We start from the raw sequence: 27,814 nt of genomic DNA on the forward strand, positions 1-27,814 counted from the left end.
CAGGAACACATAAGACTTTCCACAGCATCACAGGGACGAAGCTTGAGAGGTACGTGTCCTAAAGTAACATCACCAGTGTTAACTGCCTCATTAATGTGTTTTAGCTGGCGTCACTGATGTCAGATTAACGGTGAGTGGAGGGAAAAGGCAGTGAAATTAACTCTGCAGGATAAAAATGGGATCAGTGAGGCAAAACAAAGTATTATTTTTCTTATATTATATTATATTATAGTATTATTCTCAGAAATTTTATTTGTGAAAACTGATCCTTCCAAACCGGTTGGAAAACAAAACAATAATAAATAAACAGGCACCACAGCAAAAGCTAACTAATGCCTATGTGTACAAACTCTGTACAATCCCTCCCTTTTCAGTACTATGAAAAACATGTATTTTAAATTCAGCATTTTTTTTTTTTCCGAATTGCAGGTGAAAGGGTGAAAGGGGAAGGAAGTTTCAGATTAAAGTCATCTCCAGTTCAAAGATCAAGGTGTCGGGTCAATTTAATTCAATTTTATATTCATTTGTATTGCCTGAAATCTGGGAAATCTTCTAATAAAGACAATTGGAAAATTAAGATTATATATGGGAGCTGTCCACAATCTTAGAGTTTGCAGAATGCATCATACACGTCAAGAAATACACAGACACTAAACTATATCCGTGTACATACACTCCATAAAAATTGAAAAAGAATATTGCAGGTTTGCTCAACAAAAAGATTTGGCCTGCCTTCCATCATCTCTATTTGTCCACTAGAGAGCACCCCTGCTCTCACAATAATTTCCTCCTTCCTCCACATGAAAGTTGTGATCATTGATCAAAATGAGTTTTTTCTCCTTCAGTATACATGCATCCTTCCTGGTAGGTTAAATTGTTTATTGAGCTGCCGTGTCATTGCTTGACAGGTGCAGACAGACAAAAGTGAAATTTATATCGTGTTTATTTTTCATTCCAAACTTCTCTTCAGTCTGATAAACACACTTGAGTTGTACAAACATGAGCTTTCTGGGAATTTACACATTTCCGATTTGGAGAAATGTTGTTTTTGTTGCAACACGGAACATTTTTCCTCAGACCCAAACAATTTCTCAAATTACAAACAAGAAAATATCAGAACCTGGAGCCAAACATCACAATAAATAAATAACTTAAAATAATATAATAATAATAATAATAATATTGTCAAGATAAATACATAAAAGAACAAGCTGCTCTTTCCATATCAGAATCAAGTCTGCAGGGTCAGTGAAATGTTTTAAAAGGCCCATGTACTGTACCTTAAAAGATCAATGCAGGTCATTTCCTCGCTGAGAACTGAGGACTGACCATAGAGTTTAGGCCCATTCCCAGAAGGTCATCTGTATCCATGTTGAAATTACTCTGACTGTTTGGTGGTCGTTCAGACATGCTCTCTCTTGTCAGAGTGTTTGTAAGTGGTAGGAACCGAGTAAAGGGGACCGTGTGTCGACCTGGGGAGTTTTTCAATGCCAGCGACACCGGAAATCCATGGTGCGAGGAGAGGAAGCGGGTGTAGCCGTCTGCCAGCAGCAGCTCCTGGAAGGTGCAGTCAGCCTCTGAGTAGTGCGTCTGAAAAGTGACAAAAGACAGCTGTCAGCAAATGGCTAAGATGACTTTAGGATGTCACAGCTGTTCTTTGGTGACTGTACCTGTCCCCTCAGACGGCCTCCGCTGTCCACACAGAGGAACAGGGATGATGACAGTCCCTGGATGACTACGTGGCCTGGTTGAACAGATTTAAGCTGCAGCACACCTTGAAACACGAAACATATATAGATGTGTCATCTTCATAACTGATCCAGTGTATTAAGTTGATGGATCTGAAAAATGGATCCTATGCTGCCTGTTGCTTTCAGTACTCACTGTAAAGTGTCTGAACGTCACTTCCTGACACTCTGCCATCCTGGGTCATCTGTAGATACATGCTTCTCCTGTGGTTATCTGCGACACGAAGAAAGAAGGGAGAAAGAAATCAGCATAATGAAGAAATTAAGGTGTTTCAGAGCAACATTGTGGCATCAATATCCCATGTTTGCATTAAATCTGTGACTAAATGCTAAATGCCTTAACGTTCAAAGGTATAACAAGAAAACAGCAATACGCAACATATCACAATACTAATGAAAATAAAATAAAATGAAAAGTTTGATAAATACCTGTGTAGAGATGAACCTCTCTCACTTGATTATTAAAGGACAAAAGGGGGTTGGAGTCAGGGAGATAAAATGACAGAGAGGACGGAAGTAGAATGATAAAGAGAAAAGAACAAGATGTTTGGGGAAAAGGAACCATTTGGAACTCTTGAAAGAAGATAAATAAGGAATAAATAAAATAAATAACTTAAAAAGGGTGAAAAAAAATTAAATAATATATAAATAGAAATAATAAATAGAAATTACTCTAAGAACAACTTCTTTCTCTTCAAACTCTGAACAGGAGCAAGTTTTGTGTCCTTATAAAGGAGTTGGGAGTAGGACATCCCACTTCATGCAACATATGAGTCAGACATTTCTACATGATTGATCTGTGATTTAATGGTGAGAGGAAGACCTGTGTTTTCACACTATGTATGGGCTTCTTCCGTATCGTTTACAGTCAGACTTACTCGTAAAGCCAGAGTTTCTGGACTCCCACGGGTGCAGGTGGGTTTGAATTCTTCCCAACCAGCATCATTTACATCATTTACGCTGTTTTGGCAGATTATTTTGACATTGAACTCTGAGATATAGTTTGTGTTTTATGAAAAAATGTTTTCTTTCTTAAAGTATACACAAACTCCAGGGTTTCAGTTTGCTTGGTTCCCATTTTTGGCAAAAGATTGTCCAGAATATTCCTCCTGTTACTGTATTCTGTTTTTGGATTATCATTTCAACATTTTGTGATTTGTTCACAAGCCAAATATCAGAAATCATTCTTGTTGTTTCCAGACAAACAGGTTGTTGCAACCCAGGAATCTTCTCCATGCGAGCTTGCACTTCAGAAGCACACACATTTCTCAACCGCAAGAGGACGTAACACAAACATATCTTTGTGCGTCATCCACCGAACACATTCTTAAAACAATTACGAGTTGAGGTTCTTTTTAGTTGTGTTTATCTTAATTTGATTTATAGTGTGTGTGTGTGTGTGTCTGTGTTTGAGAAAGAGAATGATGGGAATAGTGGGTGAAAATGGCAAATGAAGGCAAATGTTTACTGGACTGCAGCTGTGCAGTTAACGTCAGCTTGTACTCTCCGGTGAAGAAACGTGGAACATCCCCCCGAGAAGCTGCACTTTGTCTTCAAAGGTTCAGTGTGTAACATTTAGGTGAAAGGGATCTGTTTGCAGAAATTGAATATAAAATAATCCTAAAGATGTTTTCATGAGTGTGTTTCATCTAAATTGCCCAAACTGTTGTTTACTTTACCCTAGAATGGACCATTTATATTTAAATATGTTTTTATTTACATCAGGAGCAGATCCTCTCTCAGGAGACCACCATGTTTTTTACAGTCGTCCAAACTAAATTTCTTTTGAGTTTTCATGACAACTGAAGGTTTCCACAGGTTCTCTTTCATGTTTGGAAGGGTAGGGGGAGGTGAGGGGTATTCAGCTGCAACATGCAACTTCACCACTAGATGTCAATAAATTCTACACACTGAACCTTTAAGTGCCTCACTCCTCTGTTTCATACCGGCAGAGGTCCAAACAAATAACTTCCTTATTTCTCACCTGCCAATCAAAACAGAGTACATACTCAGGTCTGTGAAATTATTCAAAACTATATCGGAAGAATCACAAAATCCAGATGTGATAAATATCTTCCTTAATCGTCTAATATCAGAAATATCTCTTTACAATGTATGGATCATAAATTCCATGCGATGAATAAAAATGGGAAACAGTTTTAAAAATGAAACTCAGCCAGGAGAGGGCGCTATCCTTTTTGGTCTTTTAGCCTCTGTTGGTATAGTTGCACAGGTTCAGTAGTTCCATCACTGCCACCGCCACTGTTTTTACATCATGTTTAAAAAAAAACATAATGAAAGAAAATACTAAATGAAATGATGATGATGATATTTTTTTTGTTCGATTTTAAAGACACTATATTTTCTCCTTTTCATTTTCAATATGACTCCATAGATTTGGGATATGTATGAAAACAGCCTATATATCAGTTTCAAATAATAATGTTATTTTTTCTTATCTAAATTTTTTAACATTTATTCATCACCTGTTTAGGATTTACAAAAAAATCCAGAACTGTTTATAAGCTTGGCCATGCCTTAATAGTATTGGGGTTTCCTCTTCCTGCCTTGGCTCATCTCCAATCCTGTAGTGCTTAATTCACCGTTGCATGAGCAAAATCATGAAGTATACATTTCTATGATGACACATATATAATACATTTCTGTATCTGCCTACAAAGACACTGAGTATGTGGAATTTTATCAGGGGTGAAATACACTGTAGCATAACAGAACAAAATATTAATGGAATGCATTACACATAACTAAAGCATTTGCACTACAGGACCACATAGCATACCTCTCTAAGCCCCCCTCCCCATCTCACTCCTTTCATGCCCTGTCTTGTGGTATCTTAGTAACAGTATGCTCCTTATTGCTCGGCATCCAAGCGACCAAAGCTGACAGTTTGAGGATGAACTCGGCATTTACATTTTAATGGCTCATATTCTCAAAGACGACTGAGAGCCCCGTTACTCACACTTACCTGTGATCACTCAATGCAAGGGGAGAGCTGCGAAATAACTCCTTCAGTAGCATTTTACAGGTATGTTTTTTTTTAATTACAGCTTTTACAATCATTATCATTATTATTCATCATATTATATTCAATCATCATCACTACTATCCAATAATATGAATTTAAATCATCATAGCACAATTTGTTTTTTTTTTTCTCAAAATGTACACATACAAGTAGCATATCTTAAATGTCCATAATTTAAAACGTATTTCCTTTTGTCAACCTAAAATGAAATTACAGTCAGTCTTAAAACTAAGTATGAAATGAACATACAGTTTAATACACACACACATACATACTGTACATACATACATACAATAGCAGTTATCATACAAAATGATAAAAATAAAATACACACATTTTACAAAGTCCTGACCCAAGCTTCCACATCATTAGATGATTGATATCATGGCGTTCACTCTAAAATGGTTGATTTTGGCATGCATATTAACACAAATGCTTCAATCGTTTTTTTTTTTCCTAGTTTGAACAGGATTTTGTCATGAAGCACTTTGCTAATTGTCTCATTGTCTGACCTATTCACATTTGTGCATCTCATGTCTGTTATGGCTTAAGAACATACATCTCATTTATCCTTTATACACGCACATTCTCCCCCTTGGACCTCCCTCTCCCCCAGACTCTCTACTGTGTTACGTTACTAGTATGCTCTATTGTCAGTCTACGTTGTAGTAAGAACACCTGAAAGGACGTGTCGGGCTATAATTGTCTCAATGTGAACAGGAATGCATTTTCCAGTTTTAAAAAACAAACAAACTATAAATTCATTGTGTCAATATTGCCATCTCACACTCAAAAAACAGAAGAGGAATTCACAATAGGCGATGGTCACTTTCTACAGGATCAAACAGCATCATGCCACAACTATGGATGAAGATGAAGCGAGACGGAGAGAGAGAGACAAAGAGAGAGAGAGAGAGAGAGAGAGAGAGAGAGAGACAGATGAATAAACAAACACTCACTCATTATTTTATCATCTTTTCACAACTCATTCACTCAGTGTCTTTGATTCTTCGAGGCTCGAATGTTGTTTGTCATCTTCTGGTGTCCATCCGCAGTTTGTGTGTGTTTTTTTTTCTTTTCCTTGGGTTTAAAATGGAGGTGGTGGTCTGCAAAATGGAGAACACACTTGACGAACCCTAGAAGCTCCTGCTGAGATGTGACGTTTGATTTGGTGTTCACACGAGTTTATTTTTATCTGCAGATACCGTCTGTCTGCGAGGGTGCTTCTCTCACCTGGTGTGCTTATCTTTTAGCAGGAATATGTTCTCACGGACCCCGACTCTCCCCTTGGACCAGAGTTTACTGAAAAAGAGAAACAGGCAATTAGTAAATATTCTCTATAGATTACATTATGTGTCGTTCTCTGAAAAAACACTGGAAAGCATTAAGAAAATAAAAAAATAAAAAAATGAGTTGAGCTTTAAATGAAGATATTTGGCTGGCCGAAATTTTCAAATGATAACAAAACTATCTCTAAGGCTCCCTAATTATCTCATTATAATAATTCATACAAATCACCATGTAAGAATATTATATTATATTATATTATATAATATATGATATGATTTTACAACTTTGCTTAGCTTAGCACAAATAGTGGAAAGAGATGGTTAGCCTTCGACTGTTCAAAGTTGACAAAATCAGTGTAGTGACTGATTTTTATCATTTTCAGTTTAAGTGCTCAGTAAAACTAACTGACTGCTGGTGGCACTACAGACAAGATATTAACAAAAAAGTGTAATTCTTTCTTTAAATGACATTTTACTGGATTAAAATAAACCTTGGTTGTAAAGGATTGGGTAAATACAGTGGTAGAGATCAAAACGCTCCACCCTTGCTGTCACCCTGGTTCATTTAATGGACTGTTTATATTTGACTCAGCCGGGTTACTGAAAGCACCACCTAACACAATCTGTTGCCGACAGGGTAATTACCTCATCTGACCTGAAAAAAAGCTTTGGAGGGAGAGATTTCACAGCATTTCCTGTATTTCTTCATATAAAAAAGATCATCTTCAGAGTGATGATTTAGAACTATGAGACTGGAGCATTCCACGTCACAATCACACTGTTTAAATCTTGGAAAGCAAAATTTACTGACACAGGTATTAACTGAAAGCAGTACAACAACCTGGCAGGTGGAAAATGAAAAATGTTTTTTGAAAAATTGTCATCAGCAGTGTGAATGACGTGTAATTTTAACTCAGTGTGGAATTATGGTTAATTAAAAAGGAATAGAATCCAAATTGCTTTGTGCAAAACTGAGTGTTGTTCTAAAATACTGCCTGAATAGCTGCAGGACAGTGTTTTCCATTCCCAATTGGATTTTGAGGCTTAATTTCCATGCTACACTCTATCAGCTCTTTAAAGTTCAATAATCAAGCACTTGTAAACATGTTCGAGGTTTTACTCTGGCCCAGATCTGACAAACCGGAGTGGACCATCATTCCATGTAATGTTTGTGGTGCAGATGTGCTGGATGTGGAATGGAGGCCAAATCTGGGCCAACACAATTTTCTTAAATGAAAACCTTCAGTTGCTTTTCCTTTGTTTACTTTTTTCATTCATGTTGAGTGTAAATCAGGTCAAAGTCACACTAATGTGCACACAGCTCCATCTTCTGCTATGTTTCAGTGTCACACATTTAGATTTACATTTTAGATTTCAGAATGAGGAGAAAAACAGTGTAGCAGTGCTGCTGTCTGTGAGCTGCAACTCCTCACCTTCACTCTGCACTTTTCTCAGAGTGACAGAGGGAGTGGAGATGGCGGAGGCACGGAAGTTGGCAGGTAACGTTTCTGAGGAGTCGGAGGTCACGCCGCGGAGGTCTTTCTCCCGGAACATCTTTCTCCACGATGGCGACCGTGTAAAGGTTTTTGAGCCGTCCTGTTGAGACAATTAAATAATATCAGTGATTAACGGGAGCAGTGTCCGGAACAGGGTCCTATTCATTATGCATCAGTGAGGTTTAACAAAGTAGTATTTGACAAAGTAGTATTCTTTGTGGTATAAACACAGCTGAACCACTTTGGCATACCAACAATTTCCCAGCAGTGCATGAACTGATGCCATAAGGGCGTCTCTTTAAGAGGAGGAGAGATATTTCAGTCTCCCATTTCAGTGGAAATACAAATGGCAAATATTTATCAAAGAAATTTCCACTTTTAGCTATTTTTGGGTAAAATAATTTTAGTCAGGGTGGTTAAAATCAACACACCCCTCCTAGCAGGGGAGACAGTCAGATTTGTCATACCTCATCTGGTCTCCTCTCTGTTCCCATGGAGATCAAAGAGTTGTACTCCTTCTCAAGGAGCTGCCTTGCCTGCAATAGATTGAAAAAGCAGATTTTAAAAACATAATTAAGATAATTTAGGAGTTGAAGATTAGGATTATTTTAGGCAGATAACAGAGGGTGTGGCAACATAAAGGTGCTGTGGAGTACCTGCGTGTTCTGATTGGGTATCTGGAGGAGGAGGGCCAAGTCGGTGTAGTCGAAGGTGTCGTCTAGGGCCAGGAGGGCCCCATGCACGCCGCTCTCCAATAGGTTGTCTGCAAACTCTTTCAGCCCGATTGACTGCACCCAGCACATCACTCGCTCATTGGACCATACCATCACATCTGTGGAGAAGGAACACAGAAAGTTCAGTCTCGGAAATAAATGTATTATCTGTATGTCATGTCTGGAGAGTAGACTGGCCCATCAACCGCAGGGCTCACCTTGATTCTGATGTTGACTGTCGTCCCTCCTCCTCTCCAGCTCCTTCCTGTCATAGTTCAAGCGCTTCAAGCACATGATACCATAGTGAAGACTCACCCTGTAAGTGAGTTAGACATATTGCTTTAGTTTTCTATCACCGCTGATGTATACTGAAGAGATATAGTCCGTGAATCTCTCTTTCAGACCTGTGGAAGCTGTCCACCATTTTCAGCTGACCCCTCAGCTCCTTCTTGGTGAGATGATCTAGCATACGGGCGTCCACCAGGGACTCCATGAAGTAAGAGCGGTACTGGGGTAGACCCAGGCTGGGCAGCCACTCGTTTCCCACCCACTCATGGTTCATGTCTCCGTAGGCCAGGATCTAGAGGATGGAGATAGAGTGAAAGGAACCAGATAAGGTGTAGGTCACCTCCTGGAATATAATTGATAACATCTTGGAAAATGAAATAGTAGCTTTGATCTTTTTATCATCTCTATGCTTATGTCCTAATGGGGTAGGTAAGGATCATGAAAAACATCTCTCTGTTGTGCCATCACAGTACAAACCCTTTACAAACGGTAAGTTATTTGTTTTTTTAATGGTCAATTAATTTAATTTAAAAATCTGCTATAAGCCCTTAGTCTCTTTTGGGAAAATCCAGTATGATGCATAAAAAAGACATGGGCTCAGTGTTGAATTGATTACAGTCCCTAGTCCTTTGATTACTCTCAAGTTTTCCATTATTGCTCTGCTGCAGCAAACGCACGATAACTCAAGTGATTTTAGATTATTCTCTTCTTGCTGGTACCAGAACACTTCTGGTTTTCATTATAGCCATCTGATGAGTTTGGATTTTACCACAGTTTTTCCCCTCAACTGACAGGAAACAGAGTCCGCTGTAAAAACCAGTAATACATAACAGTTTACATGAGGAACATGGAGTGGCACGTCCACACAAATTGTCAGTTTGAGTTAAGGTCAGGGAGATTGTGCAACTCAGTTTGTAGTTCTAGTATGTCATGTTTGTGTAATCAAAGCCATAAAACGTATTAACGCGTATTCACTCACCTGGTCCCAGCTGAACTCTTTCTGCTCCTTGTGTTTCAGGCAGAGATGGAATAAAAGAGAAAAGGGACAGAGAGTTGCAAAGAGAGGGAAACATCAGGAGGGGCAGTGTGTTTGTGTTTGTGTGTGTTACGGTAAATCAGTGTCAGGACAGAATGAGAGGAGGAGAGGGAAGGCAAAGGGAGGAAAAGTTTTTGTTAGTGAGAAAGAATTAGTCGGAGAAAAAAACACTACGTACAAAACAGATTTTGAGGGAATAGTGAGGGAAAGGTGAAGCCAAACAGGCCTAATCAGAGACAAAGAAAAAGAAAAGAGCTCATCAGCCTGTGAACTCTGGTCACATTCAAGTGTTATGAGCCAAAAACATAAAGCAATTACATGTCAGTATAGAAAATACTGCAGTTTTGTAGTACAGAATCTACAGAATAAATGCAAAAATCATGAAGTAAAGTAAATCAATTCTAAAATATCTATAAGTGATAAAATATTCAGTCTTACTGGTTTGGTGGCAGCAGTGAGAGACTCCATCTCAGCATGTGTCATCCATATGTTACTGGTCGACTGCAATGACAGTAAACACACACATCTCTCTTAGATCCTGCATACATTGCATGCTGGTCTTTAGATTTACATCAAGCTTTTTTTATCTTTTCTACTGGGGCTTACAGAGCGAGTGCTTGCAGGTGCAGACGGACTGGTGAGGGAGACCATCTCCTGGATGGCCAGGCGGAGTTTGAGCCTGTGCAGCGGGTTGCTGATGCCAATCTCCCTCTGGATCTCCGTGTCCGAGAGGTTGGCCATGATGGCACCGCTCTTCACGTTGGCGCGGCACGCTGCCACATACCACGCGGGCATCCCAACCCACAGCTTGGTAAACAGAGGGAAGACGCCGGACATATTAAACTGTGACACTTGGAATGATGACGTTTAAATGTCAACCTGATTCAACCAGACTCATGAGCTGAGCTGAACTGATCCTCCGGTTTAAGAGGACAGTGTGCTATGACGTACCTCGAGCCATGTAACAACAGTTGGGCCGTCCCACGAGGCAAAAGGCAGGCCCTGACGACAGGCCTCCTCTAACAGGTCGTGTCTGGCAAGACAAGTGGAAAACACAGGTTTGACAGAGATTAATATCTTCATATCTCTTCTTACCACTGTGTTCTTTTATGAAAGTTGTACAGCAGTACAGCAGTACATTAACCAGGCCTGGTTAATGTACTGCTGTGAAAATAGAGAGAGACGATAGGAGGGTTCAGAGATCTCTATTAAACAAGAGAAGTGTGTGGGCTCACTTCTTTTTGCTCCGGCGGTCTTTTTCCACTGTTCCGGTCCCAAGTTTGGCCAGACCTAGAGGGTCTGCAGAGCCCAGGTCATCAGACGGAGTGGAGGCTGAAAGAATTCAGAGGTTAAGTTTGATATTTTTTTCTGACAATTTGTGAATTAGATGACAAAACTGGCTTCTGTGAATGCATAGTGTCCAATCAGATATCTAACCCAGTGAGGCAGACTCGCGCCCAGGTGCACCGATCCTCCCCTTTTCCTTTTTGCCAAAGAGGCGACCGATTGACGACTTAATGCTTTTCTTTTTGCTGGCTTTGTGGAGGGAATCCTGGCTAGCAGTGATGGCGCCATCAGCAGAGAGACTAGACACAACAGAGAGAGAAGAAAAACGTATGAATAAATGAACAGCAAAAAGATGCTGAGGTAATTAAATATAAACCAAAACAAATTATTTGTCAGTAAACGTTATTGAGAGTATACCTTCGAAATTCACGGTGGTCGTCGAGGCCGGCCCCTGGGTGAGTGTGTGTCATTCGGTCCAATCGTAGGGCACGAGGAACAGCGGGAGGGTTGGAGTCAATCAGGGCAAGTGCTCTGCATTCTTCACCATCTTTGCTATTCTGCAGGATGGAATAAAGTTGAGAGGATTTACCAAGTGTTCCTCAGATTGACCTCATTTAAACATTATCTGTAGCTTGTATCTCAACTTTCGACTAAGTACCTGTCTGTCCGTCTCCCTGGCGGGGGAGTGGGGCAGGCGGGGGGTGGAATGTCCAGAACTGGGCGGTGAGGGAGACGCCAACGTGGAGGAGGTGATGGAGGGTGTCATGTAGCCCCGCCCAACGCTGTCCCGTCCTCCCAGTGAGGAGGGTGGAAGAGGGGCATCGAGGGCCACACTGCTGACCCGGCTCTCAATCTCCTCGGCCCTCAGCTCCGTGCTCTCCTTCTCCTCCTGAATCAGCCTGAGAGAAGAGGAGAAAGAAGACCACTCAGGGTGATTCTGTACAACCAAACATTTCTGTAAGTTCTCTATGAGACGGACACAGAAAAACTAACTTGATCTCCTTGTTAATGGCCTCAAGTTGTTCCTGTAGCATGATGGCCAAGGTCTGTACATCCGTCTGTCCGCTGGGAGAGAGGAGCTCCGATCCAAACAGAGTCTCTCTGTCATCCTCATCATCGGAGCATCCTCCGTCCACACCACCCTCATACCCAGGGCCCAGCATAGTCCCGCTGTCCCACTCTCCATACTAGAAAAAGGGGAAAATGGTGGGAAAGATGCAGGACATGAAGTCATCTTAGTAGAAAATTCAACATTATCATCACAGTCATCAACATTGTCTCAGCTTGAGCTCAGCACCTTGTTGCTATCATCTCTTTGCTGCCCCCACCGGCCACGGTGTGACCGCCTGACCACCACCCCACTATTGGAGTTGCTGTAGCCAGCTGGGAGGGAGCCTCCGCCCTGGGGGTACCGCAGCTCTGATGCGCTCCCTGGGAGAGATCTTCGGAAAAGGGTGGAGGGAAGTGAGCTCACGCTGCCCGCCCTACGGTGAGAAGATCCAGAATTCAATTGTTAGATCACCACACAAGAAAAAAAGACAATCTCCTAAATTCCAGGGAGAAAAACTTACAACAAACACGTCTCTCTGAAAAACAAAGCATATTAAATCAGTTGCATCCATATAAATAAAATGTGTAAACATTATTTGCATTTTTACCAGCCAGAACAATACCCTCTAGGTGTAGTATCAACAATGAGTTTAAAATAGATTTTAGTGCAAGTACACAGCTACACATAAAGGGGCTCAGACAGGGCAGTGTACATGTAGTATTGTATTCCTAGGAAGATTTAGCTTTTATTTGGCCATTCACAAACTGTAGGACGTACCGTGCCGCTAAAAATAAATCTTAAAGGGTTACTGTGGCTAACCTGGAATAAGAGGAGCCAGGTCGGCCTCTCAACTGATCCAGCTCCAGTTGGATTCGCTCCAGCTCCGCAAGCAGCGTCTCCTAAAATACAGAACAGAAAGGCTGTGAGCGAAAAGTCCAACAAAACTGGAGGTGTTGTAACCCCTGTGAGAATAAATGTATTTAAAAAATGGGAATGAATACCTTATTAGCTATAAGATCATCTTGGATTTTCTTCATATTGGACAGTTCCTCTGAAAGAGCGTTCTAGCAGAGCAGAGAAAAATAGTTTTATTCTCCACTTTGGTGCAAAATACACTGCACCAGTGATTCATCTCCTCCGTACCTTCTCCTCTAGTGCTGCCATCCTCTCTTTGAGGTGGAGCTGCAGCCTCTCATTGGACTCAGACAGAAGCTTGTCCACCGTGTCTGAGAGACGTTTGTTGTGTTCGTCGTTCATCTTCTCCCTCTGCCTCGCCTGAAATGAAGCAAGGCCACAAGACAGGTGCTCAAAGGTCTTAAAGAAAAGATGTTTTAATTTCACAAATAAAGAGGATTGAGCAAAGTGGAGTGAGATAAATGACGATACCCTCTGTAGTTCTTGGTTCTTCTCTTCGAGTTGAGCCTCCATTTGCCGTAGCCGCTCCTCAAAGTTTCCGTGGCGCTCCTCTGCCTACGTGAAGGGAACGTAAGAATATTTAAAATAATTCAAAGATCTATTCTGCAAATTAAAGCTTAGATTATGTCTGGTACTCTGAGTCAAAGTACCTTGTTGAGAGCGGCTACTCTTTGGGCGAGCTGGGCCTCGATCTCAGGCAACGTCTCTGCCCTCTGCAGGGTCTGCTGGAGCTTCTGCTTGGCTTCATCCAGACGCTCCTGTAGCTGTCTGTTCTTCTCTTCGCTCTGGACACACAGACAGAGAACACAAAATCAAGCTGCTCACAATTGTATTTTGAAAGATTAAGATCTCAGGCTGAAAGAAGAAGACTTTTTCACAGGAGCTAAATCTAAGAAGTATGAGGAAATAGTATAAATATCATGTTTTTCCTTTCCTATGAGAGGAGGTACGACCTGAGGTGTATTTTTCTAAATACTACAGTATCAGTACAGTACAGCTGTATCTACCTGTCTGTGCAGGGACTCCTTGCTTGCCAGTTCATTCTCCAGCTTGTCTTTGATATCATGGAGAGAAGTCGCCTCCCTCTGGGCACTGAGGTACCTGCACGCAACACAAAAAGCCCATCGAATGTAAGATCTGTGCCGCAGCTCTTGACCGAAATAATGAATATACGAGAGGACATGTACATTTAAGGTTGTGTGGTACAGGAAAGATGTGGAAATAAATTTGGGCACAGCAACTTTTTGCATCTATTTAATTTGACCCTCACTTCTGTGAACCTTTTTTTCTTTTTGCACAAAGCTGCATTCTTAATGACGACATAATGCAAATCTCATTATGCAAAACAACCTGAGTCTGTACAAGGAGGTGTCAGGACACCTTCTCAGCCAACAGGTGAAACATATGGTGCATTTGATATGTTCATTACGGCCAGTGTGTGAAAGTCTGGTTTGAAAAACAAGAAAAAAAGAAAAAAGGTTCTTGTCCTCATTAAAAATGAACAGATTCCTTTAAACACGACGACATTTACCTGCGTTCTAATGTTGTAATCCTTTCCTCCATGTCCTCCCTTTGGCAAAGAGCCTGAAGGAGACAGCGATATCATGAAATAATATACAGCCAAATACATGATATAACAGCTTGTGATTATACATAATGGCCAGGTAAGAGAAAACATCTAGGTGTGAATTAATTCTAGACTCCCAACAACAGCAATAAATTAAATAAATCCACCTCAGAACTGTTTAATGTCTCTAAATTTACCCCTCATTACAAAGTAATGCATATTATCATTTCTGCAACATATGCCCATTGTGTTCAAATATACACTCGCAGCCCCGGGAGTCGAGGGAGCACAGGATCTTTTGGCCGTGCAGGAAGAGAAAGATTGGCACACACAGACCTCTTTCACTTCCCTTTGGAGCTTCTGATTGGCCTCCTCCGACTTCGTCACCTCCCTCCTGGCGGCCGCAAGCTGTTCCTCTATTTCCCCAACCTGACGCGGCACCACAGAGGGAGACAAGAAGACACAGATTGAGCCTATGTGAGTTAACATGCCACAACACCAGTGATAGGTTACAAATGTCTGTCTGGTCAGTGTAAGACTATTGAAAAGCAGGACTTAACAGAAATAACACGCTGACACTGACATTGTGCATCTTTTTGTGATTCTATTTTCTTCAGTGCTTTAATCCTCTCACCAGATGAGATTGAATTTATATAGACATATATGCAATATGCCTACCATCAAATTCAATGAGTGTGTTGATGCACAATTCACATCACAACCATGGCTTTTCAAAGCAGCTGCAATAGTCTAACTGGCCACAAGAGGGTGGAGGGAGACCGATAGACCATCAATCGCCTCCTTCTTGGACTCTACTGGTGGAAATAGCACCAGTTCACTGAAGGAATTTATTACAACAGCCAGTATTTGTTGTATTAATTTAATTAGAAAACAAAATACAAATTCACAAATGACAGTAAACCTATACCAATGAGGACTTAATCCTAATGTTAGTGACCAACCCTTTAACCTTAATATTTAGCGCTAATCTCAATCCTAACTTTGCCCCAAATCCTTATTTTCTCTAATTATTATATTAACATAAAAAAAATGAACATTAGTTGAGGATTGCTCGTGCCAATACTATGTCGTGCTGCAGCTTTTCTCACCACCGCAGGTAATAATTCAACCTAAATTTGATGTTTTTTAACAGTCAGCTTCTTACGATAAGCGCCAACGTCAAACGTGATACATGGACGCGCATTTTTCTGCCAAGGTTAGAGCACGTTTTGTATTTTTTCACGAGAGCGATTTGCACCATCTCGGTTTTGGCAGAATGAGAAAGTGATGAGAGTTGTGAGGCTGTTTTTTAATGCTGCAAAGCTGCTGTCAATCAAATCTGACCAAACCACAGCCTCACAGTCCTCATGAGACAGATTAGCTGAGTCTTTGAGTTAAGAATCATTATAAATTATATGAATCATAATTATCATATAGTGTTGTAGTTTAGACTGATAATCAGGATTTGTGACTCGACTCAGACTTGAGCATTGACTGCATTCTGACTTGGAAACTGGAGACTCTTTGTTTGTTTGTAATAGGCCATAATAAATTGGCATAACATATTGATAGCTATATCAGCACTCTGGCATTTTTCAATTTCATGCCAGGGGAGCATATGTTTTTACCAGTCTTATATGCATACTGCCAGTAAAAGTGGTAATTTGACCTTTTTTGCACATTTTCCTTTTCAGACTTCACATCAGATTCAACCTTGGTAACTCAACTAACTATAACACTGCATTATACTTTCTTCTGCTTTAACCCTGAAGTCAAAACATTGACTTTTTAAAAGCATCATCACTCTGAAGTTCTAAACCTCATATTCCATTCTATGACTGATATTCAAAAATTGTATGCGCTCACCTGCCGGCACATGAGGGCCAGCCTCTCCCTCAGCTGGGAGAGTTCTGCCCTCTGTCGCTCTATCTCTCCCTCTCTCTGTCTCTCCAGCTCGCTGTCCTCCAGGCCAGAGGAGGGGCCGTTGGGTAGACGCTGGAGCGATGGCGATATAGAAAAAATGAGAGCGATGAGAAAAAAGAATCAGTTAGAGTCAGTTACGTTTGCAGCTACATGTAAATGAGCTGCAGATGAGATGAAGTCACACTGACACAACATGAAACCCATACATCTAATTTCTACTGACAAAAACAACTGGAACCAACATGCATAAAGCCCTCCCTTACATCTTTCCCGCCGTCCACCCCTTGTTGACGTCTTTTAATTTGGTCTTTTAAAGAGATTACCTGGAAAGAGGGAGACAAGATGGGCAAACGGATGATAAAACTTAATGATTTCTCCTCTTCACGGCGTTCTTCATACCACACTTAAGAATCCTTGAGCCACATGAAATCATTTGCGTTGGATTTTACCTCTTGAGAAGACGCTGCAAGTTGATCCTCTAACATGGACACCCTCTCAAGGGCCACGCGGAGCCTCTCTCGCACCTGTGTGGTGAGGCAACCAGAGGTGAAGGATGTAGAAATGCAATTCAAGCTGCTTTTATGTCACTCAAATGGATTTGCCCTTTTATTTTCCTACAGTATGTACTTCTTCTGACCCTCCCAATATGCTTTTTAGAAAGAGCAAGAAAAAGTCTGAGGTGACAGAGCCGATAAAACAGCTCACGAGAGACAGAATTGTCATGACAGAGTTTCTCTACAAGGTGCTTAAAGCTACATTGCATTGCCATTCCCTTAATCTGATGGGATTTATTTTGCTTTTTCAAACTTGTATGAATGCTCTGAGGGACAAACTTCAGTAAAAAAAAATCTTCAGTGAGAAAAAAAGTCAAAGACATATGTAAAGTAATCAACTTCTACTTCCATCGTTAATTAAAAAAAAATTGATTGTAATATTGGTGTAACATCTGTTTGCATTTTTTTTCAATGTTGTCTTTGACCAAAGCCCAACATTTCACTTTTAGCAGTTTGATAAATGCAAGGCCTGATCATAGACTGTATGTGAAGATGGAGGACATGACTGCTTCCCCAAAGCCAAGCCATTGCCTCTTGATCACTACCTGGTGGCTGGCTGCAGCATTGGTCATAAATTCAGCCTCTTCCACGTTAGTGGATGGGACATAGAGCAAAATAAAAACTATACATCAAAACATTTTTGCGTAAAGATGGTTTCTGTCATTTTAGCTATTTCAAACTTATGTTCAAGTGCTCATTTTTGCAGTCAGTTTGGTTTTAATTGGTTAATTAGTTGATGGTATAAAAAACAAGGTCAAGCATCATAATTGGCAGCTGAGACTGACTCACGATTGGACGAGCACATGTATCACAGGACAGCGATACCGTGGCTCTGTCCCCTGGACAGACTAGACAGACTCGTGCAGGTTCCACATATGCAAGATGGAAGCATTAGTATCCAGGATATTTAGGCTTCCTTTCTTGATTGGGGGTGGAAGTGGACACGCGTCGTCCATCTTACCACACCGTCTGTGAGCCTGATCTACAGTTTGACCCACCTTCTCATCTAGGGCCTTGTGGTGCTCAAACAGAGACTTGAGGGCCTTGAGGACTTCCACCTCACTAGAGACTCCTGCAGGGGACTGGGCTTGTCTTTTCACCACCGTCATCCTCAGACTGCGCTCGTGGCGAGACACCAGACACTCCAGGTGCTCCAGCAGCAGCTACAGAACAGGAGTGGGTGAAAGAGAAAGGAGATGGGGAGGTGACCAGCGGATGCATAGGGTTGAACAGGTAGAGGTAAGAAAGGGAGGGGGAGGAGGGTAGGGGGAGAAAGCGAGAGGAAATATCCAAAGGAGTGAAGGGTTTTAGGGGCGACAATGAGTGCAGGGTAGCAGAAAGGGACAAGGAGTCAGTGGGTGAGAAAAACGAAAGCAGATAAGGACACAAGAAAAGAGAATGTGGAAGAGAAAACGGGGGAGGGGGGAAAACATAGCAAATGAGACAGTGTCACACCCACACAAGCACAATGGGTGAGGAAGATAACACAGAGGCTGCTACAGTGCTAATAAGCAAAATGGCCGCTAAACATCTTACACGTGTGTTGTTTCTCTCCGCCTTGAGCTCAGAGATCTCCTCCTCCCTCTCCAGAAGCTGCTCCCGGCAAACGTTCAGCTCTTTAGTCAACACAGCAAACTCCTGTGGAACACACACACACACACACACAAGCTGCGTTCAGGGGCGAGGAAAACAAACTGTTTAAATGTATGGGTTTAATAGTTTAAATGGTCTCCGCGCAGCCACTTCAGCTGCAATGAGAGTTTAAAGTAACAAATAATAACTCTGGAAAGTAATTAAATGGAAACATAAATGCTCACGTGAGGCTAAAAATATACATAAGCAAAGCCCCCCCGCGAAACACCTGAGACCTGGATGGACGTAAGAAGACACACATGATGTAAACCTACATTACAATCATGTAAATCACTGACACAGTTTCCACTACCACTCTCTCTCTCGCTCATCCTCCTCTGTGAAGTTGCATTCATGGACGGGTTACATCACACTGTTACACAATGGCTCTGTACTGGAGAACACGGGGAGAGACCCCCCAACAAAAAACCCTCCACAGCATCGATATGTCATCCACGGCAGTGCCGGGAATACGTTTGTTCAAACAGGAGAATGTATCATGGTTTGCTTAGAAAAAGCAACAGAAACCCGGTGAATTCCACGGTCATTGATTCCTTCATGTCTCTGTAAAAAACACATCCTTCAGCACGGAGGCTCTCGCTGTTTATGAGAGTGACAATGATGTGCAGATGTTTACAGTTCAGGAATCGCCTTATGATAAAAACAGTCGAAAATAGACACGTGAAATGGATCTGTGTGTTTGCATGAGGGAGGGAGGGGAGAGAGAGAGAGAGAGATGCAGATGGTGACACAGTGGGTCCATTGGCTTCAGGTCTTATGGGATTGTTTCTTGTTTGGATAAGGGTCAGCTTCTCAGTTGGCTTCCCTTGTCCCCTTGTCATTTCTTCTCTATTTCACCTCGCTCTATCTCCATTCAGTTAAATCAATTTACAGTACCGATCTATGACTTCCACGGAAACTGAGTTATACAAATAGGAAATACAAATGAAAATAAATATTTTGCCTTCTTGTTTGATATTATGTTCTGGGAACAACAGTCCAAATGCTAGATAATCAAATAGTGAAGCCAAAACTGGGAAATATGTTTCATTTTCACTTGAACAATTAAATAAACATTTAATCAATAAGCAAAATAGCAATCAAATTGCCAACCATCAAATTGTTTCAGCTCTAGGGGTGATAAGTATTGAGTGTGAGTGTCTGGTCATTACCTTTTAATATTAATTTGTACCATATTATTAGATAAATAGGACAATAACATGTGTTGAGGGCCTGAGGATGTGCAGTGTAGAATTTGGTGAGATTAAGACACGATTAAATATCAATAAACCAGCGCTCTGTAGCAGCAGTGGCTAGGACTCAATAACAGCGGTGCCTGGGATTCTTCAGCGTAGGTGACCTCGATTACGAAAACAGTGCATTCACAACAAACGGTAACAACAACTGATTCTCCAGTTCAGGGTTGTGTGCACTGCGTGAAGCTTCGTGAACAGCTTTTCGTGCAGCATCAGGGTTCCTGCAGCCGGTCTTGCTGCGGCTCAATTACTGCAGGTCACTTTTACACGTTCAGAAAGAAAACTGCAACCAGCATCACCACAGGCCAAGCAAACAGACCATTCCCACAGGCAGGTTTAGATTGGCCACTGCAAAACTCAATTGTCATCCATAGGCTTTTATATAATTGTACGACATTGTAACCACACCCTGTACGCTACTCTTCCTTTACATAACATGAAAATATCTATCTTCAGTAGAGCAGCATAAGTGACTCAATATGTTTCATGGTGAAATGATATCATAATTTTTTCCTGTCCTCTTTCACATTTTCACAATAAAATTAGATCTGAAAATGCAATAAAAATACCCCTCTGACTCTCCTTCAAAGAAACTTGAAATAACGACAAAGACTTTATCAGTTTGATTTCAGAACAAAGGGATTCAGTGCAGACTTTTAAAAGACAAAATGTGCACAAGGAGCCTGAATTTACTTTGGACACGTGCAGACACAGTTTATATACTGCAAGCCCAGAAAATATAGGGAATGTAACCTTCTCAGTGATGAAAAGTTAAATTAGGTGTGACAGCAAGCTATACAAACACAATACACATGTTCAGTGCTGGAGAAAGCTGCTCGTATTAAAGCCGTAGGATAAAATCTTCCAATTCCAGTCATTATTAATAAGCTATTTCAAACTGCAAACTAAAGAGAATTCATAGAAAACCTAGTGTTCATTTAAGTTAAGCTGAAGCCATGAAGAAATATCATCTTCCAGCATCATTAATCATCCGCTAACAACATGGTCAACAAACACAATGAAGCCTGATTACACAATAAGGAGAAAATTGCATATGCAACTTGGACTGAGCAGCCAGAGGATGACAGGAGCATAAACCCACTGCATTAGTGAGAGAACTTTTGAAGATGCAGAGGGGGAAGTATTTAACATCCCTTTCTCGCTGCGTCTCTCTGCATGAAGTGTCACAGCAAAGGCTTACTGTCTCATGAGCTCGCTGCACAATGACACACGCTCACACATCACAAGACTCACACAGCACAGAGGATACACAACATTGCCTCACAAAGAGACACTTGCATCGCCATATCACGCAATTTCACCTCCAAACTTGATTCAGTACACACATGCATGAACACAGTTGTACCTGTGGCAGAGCAATAGACAGCTGCCTCTGGAGCGACTCCTTTTCGTGGCCGAGCTCGCGGAGGCGTAGCTGAGCCGTTCCCAGGCTGTCCTGTGTCTCCCTCAGGTTCTCCAGCAGCCTCTCCCTCTCTGTCAGCATGTTGACCATCAGGGACTCCAGGTTCCCCGTGCTGCCCCCTTCGTCTCCTCCGCCTCTGGGCTCCCTCCCGCTGAAGCCTCCGCCAGCCATCGCACCTCCAGGGCCCCCGACCCCTGCCCCAGCAGGCGAGGCGGGGCCCCCGCCAGTTCCACTTCGCCCATCCTCAGAAATGGTGGGCATCACCTCGCACATCATCATGAGACCGTGGCGTGTGTGTCAAGTAATCAATAAAGAAAATGTAAATGGGGGGATTGTGCGTGCAAATTGTTTCTATCCGTGCCTTGATTTTTGTTTTTTTGAGCTCGTACTAAAAGTGTGATGTACAAAATATAAACCTTTTCTGTTTCAGTTTTCCAAAAATATAATTCCTTTGGTCATGTCTACACGTCTTCTGGTGTTTATTGCCTTTATGTTTTTCTCCGACACTTCTCCTTTGTCTTCCCTCACAACGTCCCAACCTGCATGGCAGCCGATCAGAATGCTTATGTGTTCCTGCGTTATGCAAGAAGTATCTACGGGGAAGCCATTCTGTGGGTGGCTAGGACTGGCGGAGGGTGAGGGAGGGAAGGGGGTGATGGGGGTAAGGAAAGGGATAAAGGAGGGCTGATGCTCCAAAATTGTGTCCACGAGGCAGAGCTCCTCACTGCACCACGGGTAAGAGCTGAAAAACAAAGCAGGCATTGCATTAGATCCCCCTCAATAAACTTCACTGTGCATTAAATGAGGAAGGATGCTGCAAGCAAGAGATGTAGTTTGAGACAACACAGACTAATGTAGCTCTATGGAAATGTGACAGTAATATCAACTGATGGATTGCAATTAACATTTTTACAAAATAAAGAACATGTTGACTTAGTGCATAATAATGTAATGACAAGCCTAATAAAAATCAAATAGGATCTGGATCTCTGCTTAATATATTCACTGAGCCTTTAGATCTTAACTACAGTGAATTAAATTAAAGATATCTTTATGACAACGCTAGCCAACACAATGACTCATAATATTACTGTTAAGTGATCAGAAGGATGCCTGTGTGTTAAAGTAGAAACATGACATTTTGGTAAAATAAGTGTTTTTTGCTTTTTTGCCAAGAGTTGAGAGATGAAGAGATCGATACCATGTTGAACGGTAAATCCATAGACTGTATATAAATATGGACGACATGACTGCTCCCCAAAAGTGAAGCAATATTGTCATGATTTCCCCCTGGTGGCTGGCTGCAGCATAGGTCAGAAACCCCACCTCCATGTTCATGGACGGGACATGGACAAATCTAAAAGGTCAAAGTGGTCTCAGTGATGGCTCCTGTCCTTTTAAGAAGTTCTTAATCACACTAACTTATGTCCAAGTGTTCCTGGTGAGTTTGGCTAAAAATAGGGTTAAACATCATGATTGGCCGCTGAGACTTACTCACTATTGTTCAAGTGTGTTTTGGTTTGACCTCGTGACTCCAAGATGGCAGCGTTTGTTTACAGGATTTTACAGGAATTAAAAAATTCAGTCACTGGGTGAAACAGTTTGCATGGCTTTGTCCTAAGAAAAAAAAACTCACCTCAACATGTCGTTTATATTTTAAAAGATTATTCTAACAAGTGATCTCAAAAGTGCAGGTATGGATTTTGTTAGCTAAACTAAGCTAAGATAAGCAGCGTTAAGCTAATAATTCCCAAAATATTGAGCCATTGCTTTAAGCAATCAATGATCTCAAAGAGATCAATGCCCTATCCTTTCACAAAAGTGTTAAAATGCCCATCTTAATGATACAAACAGGGGCAATTTATTCGCGTCCTCAATTTCTCTGCATAAGAAACTGTATGATCCACTTATCTTCCATTTCCTGTTTTTCTTTTTTCACTGAATAAGGCATCTCTCTCTGCCTCTCCCTGCAAACACTGAGCCAAAACCTTATGGATTCAAGCAATCAACATTATTATAGTGCCTGGTGCCTTTCCTCTTCTCTCCTATATTCTTCACTGTCTAGTCGACAATACTCAAGGGCTTGCACTGGCCTTTATACTTTTAAGTGGTTTGGACTGATTTAGTACCTGATGCAGGCTTATTTACGTCAGTAAGCCTGGGCTGAAAAATAAAGAATATCTTCCTCTGAACAAAATCATCCATTCTGTGATCAAACATATTTATTAGCACACTGAGGGTCAGCACCAGTGAAAACAAGCCTCTGCCAGTGGTCTTATTGTTATTATGTGGACGTCCGTGACTGAAGATGAGGACTGCGAGCTGGTAATTGGAGACCTGATGCAGCTCTGCATTGAGCTGGCCAGAGCACTTGGCATCCCCACTGTGTCCCACTAAAAAACAACTTACTTCCTTTCCCGCTCCACTGATGTATAATCACTGATGCAAGACTGAACCAGCGTCCATGACATTTCCTTAAAATATAGTTCTACTGTTTAAAGTGAACTCTGATTCAGGGACTGTTTTGAACTTCTCTAACTCAGTGATTAATGCATATGCAGTCTGTAGTAGCTGCATGGACATTAACAAAGGGGTCGACTTATAAGGCTCTGGTTTCAGTCACGATTCAGTGATAACCTGCTTCATAGATGCAAAAGATCAGTGAGTGTCAGTCCTGAATTAGGCCATGCTAAAGGTCTGCTTAGTTCCCAGGCAATGATGTTGATGATGCTGATTTTGATTATTTGGCAGTGTGTCATTGGTTGCAATAGGGAAGAATAATGCATAATGAATTGTCAATAATCGGTTTGTGGTCTTTTAACAACACTGTCCAAATATTTGCTCACAAATTTGCTGCTGCAAATTCCAGGTCAGGCGTTGGCATGTACGTGAATATATGTACAGATCTGATCTTTAAAGTATATTAGTTTCACTCTTAAAACTGCAATTTTCTTTTCCCAGAAATCACTTCTTCTTCACTGCTCCAGAACAGCAGTTGCGCTGTACTGCCACTGGCAACAACTGTTTTTAGAGCGGGTAAGAAGAAGAAGTGATTCTGAAATGTCAGCAATTTGGCAATATTTCATGCTAGAGAGTCCCGCAAGTAAAACAGCGAATATGTATTGTATGCAAGATTTCACTTTCAAGCTATTTAAATGAAGTAATTATTGTGTGTTCCTATCAATTTGTGTCTTATTACTGCAACTAAATAATGAAAAGAGGCATCCATTCTCTGTAACCAATGATTTTCAAAGGGTTTAACCTGAGCCAGGCCATACAACAATGATATGATTCATTACATCCATACAGGGTTAGTATCACACAGCTGCTAATATACCTAATGTAGATTGTTATTTTCTAAAATGCAGTGGTATCGGATCAGTACTCTGTATCGGTTTATATGCAAAGTCCATGTATCAGAATCAGTAACCAGAAGAAAAAAAATGTATTGGAATATCTCTTGCTTCTATGTAAAGTAAACCACTTATCGGAATCAAGAGTTTTTCTGAATATATTCATGTGGAAAAACCTTTGCCCTTGTGTCCACTGCTTAGTAGTTGACTTGAAGGTGTCCGTATGTGCTTCTTCATAAAAATCACTGTGGATCAAGCTGTGCCAAGCACCTCTAATGTTTACACAAACTGTTACCTTATGGTTCTTGTAGCTCAAGACTACAACAGCTTCTGATTTTTACTATGGGACCCAATGTACCCAAAATATCCTAAGGAGCTTGATGTGAGTTGTTCCAGGACACATTGGAACACTCCTGCTAAAGCACAGGTTGGCCTGTAAGCAAAACTTTCTACCACTCAGCACAGGATAGTCTTGGAATTACTCGCTGTCATCGGCTGCGGCGCTTCATTATAGCACACAGGTTATTCATGGTGTATAATGTAAATACTGCAGACTACTGTATATACTGTGTTGTTGTGATGAGCCTGCGCTGGGGAACAAAAAAACAAAGGATTCATTGCTGGAGTCCAGATTCAGTGTAGGAAAAACTGTAACTGTGCAGGCTGCAGTTTGGACTGAAGCGTCAGCTGTGAGGTCACTGGGCTTCGGTGGTTAGTGTGTGGAAGAATAGGAGAGAGAAAGACGACTAGGAATCAAGAGAGAGGACTGTGGATGTACCACGACAGTACTTTAGAAATCTTGCTTGCATGAGAATTTGTCTTTTCGAGCATCTTTTGGATCTTTTTGGTTAAATTGCCAGAGTCGACAGAGAGCTCGAGCTTGTGATAACCTGTTCATGCAGAGCTATAGGAGAAGCAGCTGCATTAGATTCATGGGTGAAATGGGTGAGCTCATGCCACAGTGTCACCACTAACAGTGTGTATGCATGTGCACAGAATCCTGCTTGAACCCTGGAGTGGATAGACGGAAATGGATCCGCTTAGATGACCCCCCCGCCCGCCTTATTAGTTGGTTGTTACTCAATATTCACATGATTCCAAAAAATGGGCAAAAAGAATTGTATATGTGACACAGGGACGGTGCGGAGAGAGGACAGGGGTCTGCAGGCTCCCCCAGCCTCCTCTCCTAGAGATGAGGAGGGACTACAAGAAAAGCTGGGGGGTCTCTGCCTCTGCATGCCATCTGCTTTTTTTTCTTTTCTTACATCCACTCAAGCTTTAAATCAACGTCTCAGCGAAACGGACTCTGCCGGCACCGTGCACGTCTGGATGTGCATTCTTGACATTTAAAAAAAAATGAAGCTTTTATGTACAGCGGCTAATAATGAACGCATCCCCCCTCATCCACCCATCCCCCCCCTCTTCCTCCTCCTATAATGCCATGAAAACGGTAGGCTATCCCCACCACCACCCCTCACCCATCCACCCCCCTTTGGGCAAAGAAACGCATCATTGCAATCGATAAGTGACTGTCGGCAGCTGGGTGTATAGGGAGGCAGTGAACGCACCACCGGAATCACTCGGACTATATAGCCTATATAACACGCTTTTATTTGCGCTGGCATCTCCACACGCTCACACACACACACACACACACACACACACACACACACACACACACACACACACACACACACACACACACACTGCATACCGGGGCTGATGGGAAAAATGACGAGGCTCTCTCCCTCTCCAGATGACAGGTCGACTCTAGTCTTTGGATACACAGCTACACCTCCATTTCTAGAAGAAAGGACCGTTCCATGCGTGCCAAGACGCACAAGCGCGCACAGGTCTTATGGTAAATAATTGCATATAAAAAAAAAGCTTTGTGCATTGGTGTGATCTCAAAGCAAACAGGAGGGAGGGAGGTGAAGTCTGTGCTGTATAGAGCCCCCCCCCCCCCGGTCCATGCACTCCACTGACTGAGACTGTGGAAAAGCATCACGTCAGGATGGAGGAGGAAAGAAAATGCACATCGCACATTTTCGGTGATGGGCCCTGCCTGCTTTCATTCTTCTTCCAGACATGACAGAATTATATGCCTCATGCAGGCCCGTGCAATGCAGGAGCAGGGAAATGGGAGGTTTGGACAACACAGCTCCCAGCGGTATGGGGCTTAGTTACAGCCATGATTAATTACAAGCAACACATAGGGAGGCCAATATACTGTAGTATCTCATGCTCTCTCTACCTCTCTCTCCCCCTCTCTCTTTCTCTCTCTCTGAAGTGGCACCTCACCTCCTCCACCTTTTGCAAAAAACGGGAGCGAGCACAAGCGCGCCCTAGATAAATCGTGCCGTGCGCTGCCAACACACCTGTCAATGCCTGACGATGGCTGCATATAGTCTTTCCAATATGAGGCTGTTTGCTTCTATTACCCTCCCTCCCTTTGCCTCTCCACACACACACACACACACACACACCAACACCCCCCCCCATCCACCCCGATCCTCGTTATCACACGCATACACATGCATGTATGTATTTACATCAGTGCATGCATATTCCTCCTATATGAGCCCCTGCAAAGATTCGTGTTATTTCTCCATCTCTCCCTGGGTGATCGCGATGGGGCGGTGTGAAGTTGCATCCTTACCACAGTGATCGCGGGGAGCCATGTAGTATCCATGTCCACGATGTTAAATATTCCTTAGGTCCATCGTGGTCGCGCGTCGGCGTCCGTGCGCCCTCATCCGAAAGCGGTTGCGAAGCCCACAGTGCGTGTTATTTCTTTTCTGCCGCTCTTCTTCTTTTTTTGCACATGTAAACGGCGAAGAGGAGGAAGAGGATGGAGGGAGGATGAGGAGGGAGGAGGGGAGAGACGATACGCCACCTTACCACCGACTCCCCCTCTGTCGGATTGGAAGGTAATGGGTCTTAAAGAAACACTCTCTCGGCATTCTCCGCATCCCTGTGATTTACGCGCGCGCCTCGCACTCACTCACGCGCGCGCGCGCACCCACTCACTCGCAGGCCAATCAAACACCTGATTAATTATACAGTGTGTATGTATAACACAGACAAGTGTAAACCGACTGCCAGACATTTTACCTGCAAGGATCCCATAATGCCTGAGTCCAAATTCCCTTATCAAAATATAAGATAAATGGCATCTGCATAAATTACAGTGAATAATAAGCCATGCATTATATTAAAGCTGCAGTGCATTCTTGC

The 27,814-nt window shown here is 42.0% G+C and overlaps 2 protein-coding genes across 2 annotated transcripts; both read right to left on the reverse strand.

Annotated features, from left to right (window-relative positions):
* Window positions 1-845: 845 nt before the first annotated feature.
* Window positions 846-1,945, reverse strand: fgf21 (fibroblast growth factor 21). The gene is made up of 3 exons (XM_020082849.2): window positions 1,885-1,945; window positions 1,671-1,774; window positions 846-1,590 (listed from the first exon to the last, which is right to left on the reverse strand). Exons 1-3 carry the CDS (start codon window positions 1,943-1,945, stop codon window positions 1,300-1,302), a joined length of 456 nt encoding a protein of 151 aa, XP_019938408.2. The 3' UTR covers window positions 846-1,299.
* A 3,719-nt stretch (window positions 1,946-5,664) lies between these two features.
* Window positions 5,665-27,549, reverse strand: LOC109626715 (liprin-alpha-3-like). The gene is made up of 31 exons (XM_069517689.1): window positions 27,237-27,549; window positions 21,168-21,966; window positions 18,450-18,551; window positions 17,912-18,076; window positions 16,809-16,883; window positions 16,623-16,682; window positions 16,303-16,431; window positions 14,773-14,865; window positions 14,401-14,453; window positions 13,877-13,970; window positions 13,520-13,654; window positions 13,341-13,424; window positions 13,098-13,229; window positions 12,956-13,018; window positions 12,774-12,853; window positions 12,201-12,387; window positions 11,897-12,090; window positions 11,562-11,802; window positions 11,321-11,460; window positions 11,054-11,202; window positions 10,852-10,948; window positions 10,568-10,649; window positions 10,223-10,423; window positions 10,055-10,117; window positions 9,560-9,586; window positions 8,697-8,872; window positions 8,511-8,608; window positions 8,236-8,411; window positions 8,047-8,115; window positions 7,517-7,679; window positions 5,665-6,096 (listed from the first exon to the last, which is right to left on the reverse strand). The coding sequence occupies exons 2-31, from the start codon at window positions 21,501-21,503 to the stop codon at window positions 6,044-6,046; spliced, it is 3,717 nt and encodes a 1,238-aa protein (XP_069373790.1). The 5' UTR covers window positions 21,504-21,966; window positions 27,237-27,549; the 3' UTR covers window positions 5,665-6,043.
* Window positions 27,550-27,814: the final 265 nt, after the last annotated feature.

This window comes from Paralichthys olivaceus, chromosome 21 (genome assembly GCF_024713975.1).
Source record: "Paralichthys olivaceus isolate ysfri-2021 chromosome 21, ASM2471397v2, whole genome shotgun sequence".
Classification (NCBI taxonomy): domain Eukaryota; kingdom Metazoa; phylum Chordata; class Actinopteri; order Pleuronectiformes; family Paralichthyidae; genus Paralichthys; species Paralichthys olivaceus.